This window comes from Pelophylax lessonae (assembly GCF_965119305.1).
Source record: "Pelophylax lessonae genome assembly, chromosome: 9".
Taxonomy (NCBI): domain Eukaryota; kingdom Metazoa; phylum Chordata; class Amphibia; order Anura; family Ranidae; genus Pelophylax; species Pelophylax lessonae.
The window spans coordinates 60,470,725-60,484,334 of NC_138776.1; the positions used below are offsets into that span (position 1 = coordinate 60,470,725).

At 44.6% G+C, this 13,610-nt stretch overlaps 1 protein-coding gene across 1 annotated transcript in view; it reads left to right on the plus strand.

Moving 5' to 3' along the window:
* BAG3 (BAG cochaperone 3) overlaps window positions 1-13,610 on the plus strand; it is a 50,911-nt gene that overhangs the window by 22,952 nt on the left and 14,349 nt on the right. Inside the window, exon 2 of the mRNA XM_082267564.1 lies at window positions 5,400-5,708. Within this exon, the coding sequence (XP_082123690.1) occupies window positions 5,400-5,708 (309 nt within the window). The remainder of the gene's footprint in view (window positions 1-5,399; window positions 5,709-13,610) is intronic.

Below are 13,610 nucleotides of genomic sequence, written 5' to 3' on the forward strand. Positions count from 1 at the left end.
TCACTTATAGCTTTCAGGATTTTTAAAAGGCTTCCCAAACATTTTCTGAAAACACATTACCTGTAGAACAAAAAAATTAATGTGCTACTGATTTTTTTTAGTCCCCACAATAGTTGCTCAAAATGTCCTTTAAATCAAATTTTTAATAAAAAATACACTAAAGTCATTGTTAGCAGATACAAACATTTTCTAAATTCCTACTAAGGACTCGGTCACATGGGGCATTGTAAAAGTGTATGCCCGTGGAGGGCCATGTTTACCCGCACGGGGATGCTCAGGTGTTCAGGCACTCCCATTCATATTAATTGGGATGCAGTCGCTGGACAGGCGCAGTCGCTGCTCCCAATCTGACATCTGTGTGGGTTCACGGTAATATTTTGTGGCAATCTGCAATATTTTGACTCCAATGGTCCAACACCTGCAAGGTCCCTCGCCGGCACTGGTATATTCTCCCTGGCTTCTTCGGGCTGCCTGGTCTTTGGCAATTTTGATTGTTGCATGGACAGGGGTTCAGTCACCCTGGCACAGTTCTGGAATGTATACTGAACTCCACATTTTAAGGAACACTGACTGTAAGCAGGCAGGTAGGTATATTTTATTGCAGAAGGGACATTGCAGGTTTCGTCTTCAATAAACAGCCTATCTGTTCGGAATTGTGGAGGAGAGAGCAGAGCTGATGACCTACAAGTGTGTTGCTGCTTCCTAAGACTCCATTTACATTTGGCGCTTTGGGATCTCGGGCAGAATCGCTGTGGTTTTGCCCGTGATCTCATATTGCACTACAATCCCAAAACCCATGTTAGGGTGGCATTCATTTTCAATGGCACCTAAATGTGGTGCGGTACTGCTGCAATTATCGCTTGATAAATCCTGGCAAACCGCATCACTCAAAGCTTGTTGCCCTAAAGAAGCTCCTGCTCTTTTTGGGGTGACAAGCTTACGTGTTGCGGTTCGCTGATTTATCACCTGATAATTGCAGCAAAATAGCACCGCATTGAAAATTTTAATGGCACCCGAAAATGCTTTTTGTGATTATAGTGCAATTTGAGATTACGGGCAGGGATCCCAAAACGTCAAATGTGAATGGAGCTTATTGTCCAATCAGCATCTAAGGAAACTGAAACCACTGTATTTCTTCTAACTTGGCGGGACACAATTACAAATTCTTTCTTGTACTTTGTGTATTTCTACTCTGGAATCCAGCTTTAATGATTTGTAATTAATACACCGCATTAGAGCTGCACGGTTAATGGTTAAAAAAATTGCGATCTCGATTCAACCTCCCCTTACGATCTTAAAACAGCATGTCCTAGATTCTTACAGAGCTGTTCTGTGCTCATACACAGCTGTCAAAAAAAAAAAAAGAGCCTCTGGCTGCTAGATAACTATAAACCTAAATAAAATGTTTTACAGTGTATCATTTCGTCCTTTTAGATCAAAGGAATGATCTTCCATCTGTAAGTGAGGGCAGTTTAACCTCTTAAAGACTAAGGCTGGCCATACTTTATACAATTTTTTTCTTTACAATTTTCTTTAGATTTACCTTTAGCTATGTAGTACAAAGGCCTTAAAAGCGGTATTTTTTGCTGGAAAATTACTTGGAACCCCCAAACATTTTATATATATATATAATATTATATATACACACATTTTTTTTTAGCAGAGACCCTAGAGAATAAAATGGTGATCGATGCAATCTTTTATGTTACACTCTATTTGCGCACAAAGTCTTTCAAACGCAGTTTTTTTTTAAAAAAAAATACACTTTTGAATTTTTTTAAAAAAAAACAGTAAAGTTAGCCAAATTTCTTTGTATAATGTAAAAGATGATGATGTTACGCTGATAATTGTGATCTTTATTCTAAGCAAAAAAAATTGATTCTCATTTTATCCAGAATTGTGCAGCTCTACACAGTAGCATTAAACAGTGTTTTTTAATAGCTGCCTGGAGTTTGGTTTTAGAATCTAATCTCAAAAACGACTTTTTCAGTATGTTTGGCATCATGCCTTACGGTGTTCCTTCCCTTCAGTCTGGCACAGTTGTACCGGCTCCTCTCCTCTTGCTTACTCTGATCTCCCCGCACACTGAGTTCCTTACAGTGTACATTAGAAGTTGCAGCAATTGCTTGCATGAGGGCTCTTGAGAGTACTGTGGCAAGGTGCTGTGATGTTTTCAGGGAGCTGTGCTGTCAGTATGCTCTCCCACCCTCTTGAAAGCCCCGCTTTTCTCCCTCTTCTCTGTGCATCGATTTCGGGACAGAGCAGAGCGATTTCTGATTGGTCAACGCCATCACAAAACATCGCTCCGATCTGCCCAAGAAGCGCTGCACAGAGAAGAGGGAGTAGAGCGGGGATTTAAGCATGGGCACTGACTGTACGGCATCCCCAGAGGTAAGTACAGCGGGGGCTGGGCAAGGTGTACCACGTTAGCTTACCTTTTTATGTTATTTCATTTTTACAGAAAAAAAAAAACACTTTAAAGCGATTGTAAAGTCTCTTGTAATTTTTTTTTTTCATTAACCACTTTACCACCGGAGGATTTTGCTGTCTTCCGTCCAGGCCACTTTTTGCGATTCGGCGCTGTGCGACTTCAACTGACAATTGCGCGGTCGTGTGACGCCGTACCCAAACGAAATTTACGTCCTTTTTTTCCCACAAACAGAGCTTTCTTTTGGTGGTATTTGATCACCTGTGCGATTTTTACTTTTTGCACTATAAACAAAAAAAAAGCGTTTATTTTGAAAAAATAACAATATTTTTAACATTTTTTTTATATGAAATTCCCCCCAAAAAAGATGTAAAAACCAATTTTTTTTAAAAATTTGTGGCCAATTTGTTTTCTGCTACCTATGTTTGGTAAAAAAAATCGCAATAAGCGTACTTTGATTGGTTTGCGCAAAAGTTATTGCGTTTACTAACAAAGGGAAAGATTTCTGTCATTTTTGGTGTTTTTTTTTTTAACGCGTAATGGCGGCGATCTGCCATTTTTTTTTTGCGGGACTGCGACATTGCGGCGGACAGATCGGACCCTTGACTGACATTTTTGACACTTTTGGGGGTACCAGTGACATTACGGCGTAATCAGTGCTATATATATGCACTGTTACTGTAAAAATGACACTGGCAGGGAAGGGGTTAATTTTATTGGAGAGGGAGGGGTTAATGTATGCCTGGTGCTTACTGACGTGTGGGGGGGAGGTGACTGAGTGAGTCATGGACAGATCGGATGTCCAGCTATGCTGAACAGTCTGATCTGTCACTCCCTGTCACTATGGAGATCCGCCCGCTGTGTTTACACACAGCGGGCGGATCTCCAGACTCGATCCCCGACGACCGGGTAAGAGCAGCGGCGATCGCCGCTGCTCCTCCCCTGGCCCGACTCCCGCTGTGAATGAAAACAGCGGGAGCGAGTCTCCGGCGGCGCCCAAGCGCCGCCCAGAAGGGGGAGTGTCTGACGACGTAGTACTACGTCGTCAGACGATAACGAGCCACTTTGCCGCAGTAATATTACTGTGAGCGGTCTTAAAGTGGTTAAAATAACATGTTATACTTACCTTCTCTGTCCAGTTGCACAGAGCAGCCCGGATCCTCCTCTTCTCGGGTCTCTCGTTCCTTCTCCTGGCCCCCTCCCTTCTGTCAAGTGCCCCCACAGCAAGCAGCTTGCTATGGGGGCACCCGACCCTAGCTGTAGCTCTGTGTATCTATTCAGACAAGGAGCTGCTGTTCAGCCCCACTCCCTCTCTCTCCTGATTGGCTAACTGACTTTGACAGCAGCAGAAGCCAATGGCGCCATTGCTGTGTCTCAGCCAATCAGGTGCCCGAGGGGCTCGTGGACATCGCTGGATGCAGAGCGGGCTCAGTAAGTATTAGGGGTGCTGGGTAGGCTGCTGCACACAGATTAGCTTAACATATAGAATGCATTAAAATAAAAAAAAACCTTCTGCCTTTACAACTCTTTTAGGAGAAGTGTGAGATATGATGGAGATTTTAGGTTTGCAAACACTTGAACTGTAATGAACACACAACTGCATTACAACGCAATCTTTTACATATGCCTGGAGTTTAGCTTTAGCGCCGGTTCACATTACCGCGACGCTACTTGCAGGAGCGACCTCCGAGATTGCGGTGCGAGCAGCGCGTCGCGACCTCGGAGCGGCCGCCACGGACTTCATAACATTGAAGTCTATGGCGGTCGCCTCCTGGTCGCCCCAAAGAAGCTCCGGACCCTTTTTCTAGGTCGGAGCGACTTGTGTCGCTCCTATTAGAACGGGTCCGCTGCTTCCCTATGGGAGGCGACCTGCGGCGACCTGTGAGGCGACCAGGTCGCCTCACAGGTCGCCCCAGTGTGAACCGGCACTCAAAGTCGGAAAACCTAACAGAAACCATCATTTTTTATTGTAGTTCTGTTTGCTTTTTATTGTAGGCTGAGGCACCAGAAGATGCTCTTTGTTTTATTAAAGCGGTAGGAAACGCCGCTTGGTCATTTTTACCTACAGGTGCACCGTTTAGGAGATATTCACCCTGGATGTAGCCAGTTGCGTCACTGGCGCATTCGCTCTAAAGGTACGGCATACCTAGCCGGCCCTTCGGAGCTTCGTGTCGGGACTGAGGGCTCCTGCGCGCATGCACTAGAGTGATGTCATTGTGGCTCCGGCCAATTACATGGCTGGAGCACACGAACCTGGAAGAAAGAGTCGGGAAAGATGTCAGCCCTCTCAGTGGTGACAGTACAGTGCAGGAGGGCTTCGTTCCAAGGTGAGTATTTCATAATGTGCTAGAAAGCGATGCATACTAGTCTAGCACATTATGCAATTATCTTGCAGGTGGGGTTTTTTTCACCGCTTTAATAGGTTACAAGATCAATTCTAACAAATCAAGTCAGAAAATGTTCCACCCAGATCCTTTGATCTTTCAGTCAAGGGATGTTGGGTGGGAGGCGGCCGACAGGGGCCACTCCCTGAGGAGCCGGCCAAGATTTGTAGTGTTTGGCCAGTTTCACTTCTCTAGTGGATTTGTGTGCCATGACATTACTGGGGCCTTATGGTACAAGCAGCATCTCTCCTATAACGGTTTACAATTTCTGTCTGGCCAAGTGTGATGGTCCCTCATACCACTGAACCAAATGGGCAAAGTCGTGCCAACACAGAGGATATACTTTTTTTTTTTTTAATTCATTGCTCTCACAGAAGTATTTTGGATCATACTTTATTTTTTTATGGATGAACTCTGAGTTTTAGGATAGTGTATAATATGGAGGTTTTTGATTTGTGTTTTATTTTATTTTTTTTATGGGTTGAACTAGATGGACTTGTCTTTTTTTCCAACCAGATTAAAGCCACGTTCCAGCCTGTTAAAAAAAAAAGAACCTTCATGATGATGATTTCTATTTTTTACTACAGATGAACCAGACAATGGCCAATGGTCCACCCCAGGAGAGTCCAAGGCAAAGCAACATCTATTACCCTCAGCTAAGGCCTGGTTACATCCCAATTCCAGTTCATCATGACGGTGTGGACAACCAACAGCAATTTCCATGCTACTATCTACAGCAGCCTGGCAAGCAGAGAGTCAAATGTGAGCCTGCCATGCGGCCACAGTCTCCCCTAACTGGCTTTAACCGCCCTCAGTCTCCCGCCTGGACCTCGCCAGAACCTTTTCAGACCGAGAAACCGAGCAGCCAGCACTCTGGATCTCCACAAGGACAATCGGTAATGCCTCTCATGCACTTATGTAATAGTTTACTTAGGTAAAGGGTAACCCCACTCCAAAAATAGAGCGTATAGAGATTTATAGAGACACGAGTCATATTGCAATTAAATGTTATTAACCACTTGCCGACTGCCGCACGACTATTTACGTCAGCAGTCAGCCCCTCACAGGCAGAGTGACGTAGATCTACGTCGCTAGCCTGTGAGGGTCTAGGGAGCGAGCGAGCGCGCGCGCGCCCCCGGAGGGGCGCTCCCGTGTGGTCACGGACCCCCCCCCCCCCCGCGCGTGTGACTGGCGGACCCGACGATCATCGCTGCAGAGGGACAAAGGCAGGCGGCTAGTGTAAACAAGCCGCCTGTTTAAAAATAAACAGCTTTTTAGAGAAAAATCTACATATGGTTTATACGGCTGGGATTGTACTCTCGTTACCCTTTAGCATGAAATGTAAAACATTTAAGGAAGTACATAAACAATATTGAATTATAATCAAATAATTAGCAAGGCATATTTACCATATTTAAAATAGCTGCTAGCTTAGAATGGTCGTTACCAGAGTCCTTAAGATGGCTGCCTTTTCAAGATGGTGGCCAGGTAGGGAGGAGTTTCGTTTGGCGTCCCTCAAAGTTTCAGATACATGATGGAGCAAAATGGAGTCTGTATAGATGAGTCTATGCATGGCTGTAGTAGCGTGTGTGTTGTATGCGTAATGTATGAAGGGCAATGTGTGTGTGTCGTGATGTGTGTCCTATTACATCTGGGGTTCCTTTTTATATTGTGTTGAACAAAAGGGCAGTAAAAATTACCATAAGCCAAACCCAGTGGGAGGAACATTATCCCCATTGGTTGGGATTACTTAACCATTAACTGCTGAGGTCATTGGGCGACACCTCTACAAGTCATTCGGTATATTGGATATTAAACTATATGATAATTTCTTTATATTTAAGAATATCATAAAAACAACATAATAATGTATCCATACTCTCATCCTCTATACGCGTCCATCTAATATCCACCATGTATCTAAGTAAAGATTGGACCTGGTAACTGGACCTGGTAACACCATTGAATTAAGAATATTACTAATACAATATATATATATAGAAACATAGAATGTGTCGGCAGATAAGAACCATTTGGCCCATCTAGTCTGCCCAATATATCTGAATCCTATGAATAGTCCCTGGCCCTATCTTATATGAAGGATAGCCTTATGCCTATCCCATGCATGCTTAAACTCCTTCACTGTATTTGCAGCTACCACTTCTGCAGGAAGGTTATTCCATGCATCCACTACTCTCTCAGTAAAGTAATACTTCCTCATATTACTTTTAAACCTTTGCCCCTCTAATTTAAAACTGTGTCCTCTTGTGGTAGTCTTTCTTCTTTTAAATATGCTCTCTTCCCTTCCGAGTTGATTCCCTTTATGTATTTAAAAGTTTCTATCATATCCCCTCTGTCTCTTCTTTCTTCCAAGCTATACATTTTAAGGTCCTTTTAACCTTTCCTGGTAAGTTTTTTCCTGCAATCCATGTACTAGTTTAGTAGCTCTTCTCTGAACTCTCTCTAGAGTATCTATATCTTTCTGGAGATATGGCCTCCAGTACTGCGCACAATACTCCAAGTGAGGTCTCACCAGTGTTCTGTACAGCGGCATAAGCACTTCTCTCTTTCTATTTCTATTGGAAATTACTGATTTACCCATATACTTTACATTTAGTAGCAGTAAGAATTGTATAGATCAGGGCTTGACAAATTTGCCTGAAATCTAGGAGCCAGCTAAAAAAGTTAGGAGCCAGTTTTTTTTTTTTTTTTTTTTAAACTAACAACCAAGCTTTATTTAATAAAACGGATACTAAATTTACAAATAAATACGACTAGAACTCCACTCTCTTCTATAGCGCAATTGGATGGAAACAGACTGTCTGTCTCTTTCCATCCGATGCCATCTGATCCGATCCACGGGATGGATAGAAAATAGAACCACCATCCGTCTGTTTTTGGCGGACAGGATCAGATGGCGGCAGATTACTGCTCCATAGAGGAGAATGAAGGGTCCGATCAGGTCTGCCTGAAAAACTGACAGGCGGACCTGATCAGACAGCCCGTGTGAAAGGGGCCTTCGGCTGTGGCACAGCGATGAGGAAAAAAAAAAAAAGATTATATATATATATATATATATATATATATATATATATATATATATATATATATATATATATATATATATATATATATATATATATATATATTTTTAATAATAAGAATTGGAAAAAAAAAAAGAAAAAATTATTATTTATTTTTTTTACATTTAAAAAATAAATTAATAATAATAACCACACTCCCTGTCCACTTACCTTTAACCACTTTACCACTAGAGCATTTTGCTGTCTTACGTCTGGGCCACTTTTTGCGATTCGGCGCTGTGCGACTTTAACTGACAATTGCGCGGTCATGCGACGCCGTACCCAAACGAAATTTACGTCCTTTTTTTCCCACAAACAGAGCTTTCTTTTGGTGGTGTTTGATCACCTGTACGATTTTTACTTTTTGCGCTATAAACAAAAAAAGAGCGTTTATTTTGAAAAAATAACAATATTTTTAACATTTTTTTTATATGAAATTCCCCCCAAAAAAGATGTAAAAACCAATTTTTTTTTTTTAAATTTTTTGTTTTCTGCTACCCATGTTTGGTAAAAAAAAATCGCAATAAGCGTATTTTGATTGGTTTGCGCAAAAGTTATTGCGTTTACTAACTAAGGGAAAGATTTATGTCATTTTTGGTGTTTTTTTTTTTTTTAACGAGTAATGGCGGCGATCTGCGTTTTTTTTTTTTTTTTTTTTTTTTTTTGCGGGACTGCGACATTGCGGCGGACAGATCGGACCCTTGACTGACATTTTTGACACTTTTGGGGGTACCAGTGACATTACTGCAGTAATCAGTGCTATAAATATGCACTGTTACTGTAAAAATGACACTGGCAGGGAAGGGGTTCATTTTATTGGAGAGGGAGGGGTTAATGTATGCCTAGTGCTTACTAACGTGTGGGGGGGTGACTGAGTGAGCCAGGGACAGATCGGATGTTCAGCTATGCTGAACACTCCGATCTGTCACTCCCTGTCACTTAGGAGATCCGCCCGCTCTGTTTACACAGGCGGGCGGATCTCCAAACTGGATTCCCCGACGATCGGGGCAGAGCAGCGGCGATCGCCGCCGCTCCTCCCCTGGCCCGACTCCCGCTATGAATGAAAACAGCGGGAGCGCGCCTCCGGCGGCGCGCGAGCGCCGCCTACAGGGGGAGGAGTCTGGGGACGTAGGTCTACGTCGTCAGACCTACAAGAGCCACTTTGCTGCAGTAGCAGCGCAGTGGCTAGTGTTAAAGTGGTTAAGCAAAGGTAACTGGACAGAGAGATGAAGCCTTAAAAAACTTCCCTCTCATTTCCTCTTTGGAAGGAGATGGGAAGGCATTGAGAACATGCATTACTCCCGGCCACCACAAGAGGGCGAAAGTTCCCCTAGCCTCTCATCTCACAGAAGAAGGCCGAAAAACCGGGGCCTCAATTTTTGGACGGCGCGGAAGTCCGTGCATTCGAGGAGAAGGGGGGGGGGAGAGCGCAAAAGGGACAGGACACCTCCTGCAGGGCACCCCAGGCGCCAGGTCGCTAATTCTAGTCGCAAATGCGACCTGGCGCCCGGGTTTGTCGAGCCCTGATATAGATACATATACAGTTATATATTGCTACACAACAACTTGTATATGTAAACTTTTCTACACATGGGTTATTTCTGATCAGAAAATTATCTGTTAAGGGATTATTATGTTAACAACAATACATTCATGATTTGGGACTGGACATAAATTATGGGAGAAATTCGGACCATTTGACACTACTATATAATAGATATAATGTACTTCTCAATAGAAGATTGTCATAACATCATAAGTTCCACAACCCCCTTTTGTATATGATGGGACAAGGATGTTGTATAAGCTTATGATTATATGAAATTCATTTGAGGATGCAGTTCTCATCAGTCTGTTTCCTTGATACCATTTAGTTTTCAATGGACAATTGTCTGTATGACACAATCTTTACCCCCGTGTGTGTGTAGGTAAATGAATTAAAGACTCTAGTTTTTGTCCAGGCAGTTTTCCGTTTGTTTGTCTTCTCATGGTTGAAACAATAGTTTATCTGCTAGTGGATGGGTGAACACAGGTGTTATCCTGAATTTGAGTTTTGGCCATTGTGTGATAAAACGTTTAATGGCCAGAACATAATGTTTTATGATCCCTCTAGTTTCTCTCTTTCTCTATCGCTCATTGACAGACGTAGTCTTCTTGATTCTCAAGAGCTGGGTTATGTTGTCTCCGCAGGAGTAGGACTAGGCAGAATGACAAAACGTTCTGGCTCCACCCTAGGGGGCAGTCCCTGAGGGTATATCCTCCCTCTCTCTGCTACAGGGAATCAGTTTTTTTCTGTCTAGTCAGGAGTAAGGACCTAAGTTCCTTGCTGGGATCTTTTTGGTCCTGGCAAGACTTTTTTTCTTTAAGAAAAAGACATTTTTTTTAGGTAGTTTTCTCCAGTGTTTTTTTCCTGTGAGATCTTCAAGCAAAAATGCCGGACTGGGCGACACTTGTGGTCACCCCAGCCGGCCTACGAGCGCGTGCAGACCATGGCATTGCGCTTGGTCGGCCGCGACATATTCAAGTAAGTATGCGGGGCCGGGCGACGGGCTGGATGTTGAGATCCAGTGGTCACCCCGGTTTCTGCCTAAAAGCGCGTGCAGACCAGTGCGCTGAGTCGGCCGCGACGGAGTCCCAGTAAGGGGACTGACTTTGCGAGTTAAAAGCTCGCTTGGACGCCAGGACCAGAGAGTCGAGGCGTCCACAAACCCCCACCCCGGTGGAGAGGGTATGGTGAAGAGAGGGTGCCTGTCGGTTCGGTATGGTGAGTAAACGTTCCCTTTTTTCCTCATTTATGAGGCAGTATATATTATGGGCCCCTCCATATATGGTCAGTATATATCTGATACTTACAAGTCCCCCTTGTAATACAGCATGTGTTTGTGGGAAGTGGACTTGGTTCAAGAGCTAACACTCTACCCAGCAGACTGTAACATTACAGCAGACATAGGAGGTATAATCCTACCTTATGTGCAGTGTATCTCTGTAGATCCATATGTCACCTCTCAGCAGAGTGCAGGTGGATGTGCTGGGAAGACGATATCGGCGGTCCGCCGCCATTTTGCCGTAGACCGAATGCATATATGTCCTCAGGTCACGCCGGCCGCCATGTTTTTGGAGTCTTATGTCTCTTCTATGGGGGCGGCCATGTTTTGTGAGCCCAGCTTCCTCGTGGAGGGCTGGGAACGCCGGAAGGCGTACACAGGGGGCGGAGCCACGCCTTCTGCCCGGGAAAAAAGCAAACAGCTCCTTCCAGTCTGTGTAAGACAGACGCTGGCTGCAGTTTGTTGGAAACTGCACTGCATCGGTTGGTGAGCCTTGGGGGTCCCTCTCTCTCTCTCTGGGATCGAGAAGCAGGTACTCTGAGGGGCGCTATTGCGCTAGGGGGAGACACACAAAAAAAAAAAAAAAAAAGAAAAAGTTTTTTGTTTTTGCTGGCAAAAGTGTCCTGTATTAACATGGACCCTGCCACTCATGTATCTCCTCCGGATCCCCTCGAGGGGTCTGCGGGATCCTCCAGCACCCCATTGACAATTGAATCTTTGTCAGCTATTATGGAAACTTTTGTGTCCCGGGTGGAAGTGGCTTGTCAGGGACAGGGCGCAAGAAAGCGACCCCCGCCTAACCCCTTATTATCTGAAACCTCGGATTCAGACTCTGAGCCTATTTCTGCAGTTGCAGGTACTTCATCTGGTATTGGTGTCTCGGGTCCTGTCTCTTCAGACAGTGAGGAGGATGTTTCGGCATCCGCCATAGCCCGAGAGGAAGCGTTGGTAAACGCACTCATTGTATCTGTTCAAGAGACTTTAAGGTTACAGGGTATTCCATCAGAAATAGCTGAAACTGAGATCCCCTTTGGGACTAAAAAGCGCATCAAAGTAGCAAAGGTTTTTCCATTGCCCAAATGTTTTGGCAATCCAATCGATGAAGAATGGCGTCTGCCAAAACGCACTTTTAATATTTCTAAACGCATTGACAGGCGTTATCCGTTTGAGGAAACCCTTATTAAGAAATGGACAGAACCACCTGTGGTGGATTCACCTATTGCTAGATTGAATAAAACCACGGTTATTCCCTTAGAAGACGCTCCGTCTTTTAAAGATCCAGTGGATCGCAAGATAGAAGCTATGTCTCGCACCATGTTTTCCTTGATTGGATCAGCTTTCAGGCCAATAATTGCTATTGGTCTGGTTTCGCAGGCTGTAACTGAATGGACCAAGTGGTTACGCCGGGACTTAGAAGAAGTCCCTCAGGCGGTATCAGATTTGTTGGAACAAATGATACAGGGGTTACAGTTTGTATGTGATGCGGCGTTAGACGCCACTCCATTAATGGCGCGAGCATCAGTCTCAGCAGTGGTTCTCAGGCGTACACTGTGGCTAAAAGGTTGGTTAGCCGACCAAGGTTCCAAAAAAGCATTGGCTAATATCCCCTTTTCAGGAGAGCGTCTATTTGGAGCCAACTTAGATGAGATCATTAAGGATCTCACCGGTGGAAAAAGCACCTTTTTACCGCAAAATTTTAAAGGTAGAGGAACTCGTCAAAGACGAGGGCCTTCTTTTTCTGCTCACAAGAGGTTTTTTTCGTCCAGCGGGTGAAAAAACTAAGTCCTCCAAAGCTCCTGCAGGAGGCGTCAGGGGTCGTTGGTCGGGCAAGCAAAAGCCCGCCCCCTCCAGACCTGAAGATAAACCATCTAAAGCCTGAAGGTGCGCCCCCACCCATAACTGGGGTGGGGGGACGTCTTCGCCGGTTCCCGGATCCATGGCTTTCCAGAATCCCGGACAAATGGGTTTGCGAAGTCATAAAGTCAGGGTACAAGATCGAGTTTCGATCTCTCCCACCGGCGCGATTCTTCCCTTCCAATATCCGACTATCTCCGGATCGTCTAGAAGATCTGCGGAGAGCAGTCACAGATCTACTACAACAAGGAGTGGTAGTCCACGTTCCTTGGACAGAACGGTTTCAAGGGTTTTATTCAAACCTGTTTACAATACCCAGGAAAGAGGGCAAAGTGCGTCCAATTCTGGACTTAAGAGCGCTCAATTCTTTCGTCAACATAAGAAGATTCAGAATGGAGTCCATTCGCACGGTAGCAGCCTTCCTGCATCCAGGGGATGTCCTAGCGTCCATAGACATCAAGGACGCCTATCTTCACATTCCCATTTTCGCAGGACATCAGCGTTTTCTACGCTTTTCCGTAGAGGAGAACCACTATCAGTTTGTGGCGTTACCTTTCGGTCTCGCCACGGCTCCGCGGGTCTTCACAAAGGTGTTGGCCCCAATGTTGGCACTTCTGCGCCAAAGAGGTATATCGATTCTAGGTTACCTAGACGATCTTCTGCTTCATGCAGAGTCTCCTCAGACCTTGCTACAAAACATAGAAATTACTATGATTTCTTTACAGGAATTCGGGTGGCTGGTGAACCAGCAAAAGTCATTTCTGGTTCCCACCCAGAGGCTCGAATATCTGGGTCTAATTCTAGACACAGTCAGGACAAGAGTTTTCCTTCCGGTAGGGAAACTCCGAAAGATTCAATCAGCAGTCCAGTTGTTACTGTCCAACAGCTGGTCTTCCCTTCGGACTTGCATGAGGGTTCTGGGGTTGATGGTGGCTTCATTCGAAGCAGTCCCATTTGCCCAGTCCCATACCCGAATTCTTCAGCAAGAGATTCTTCTCAGATGGAATCGGAATCCGGAATCCCTGGACAATCAGAT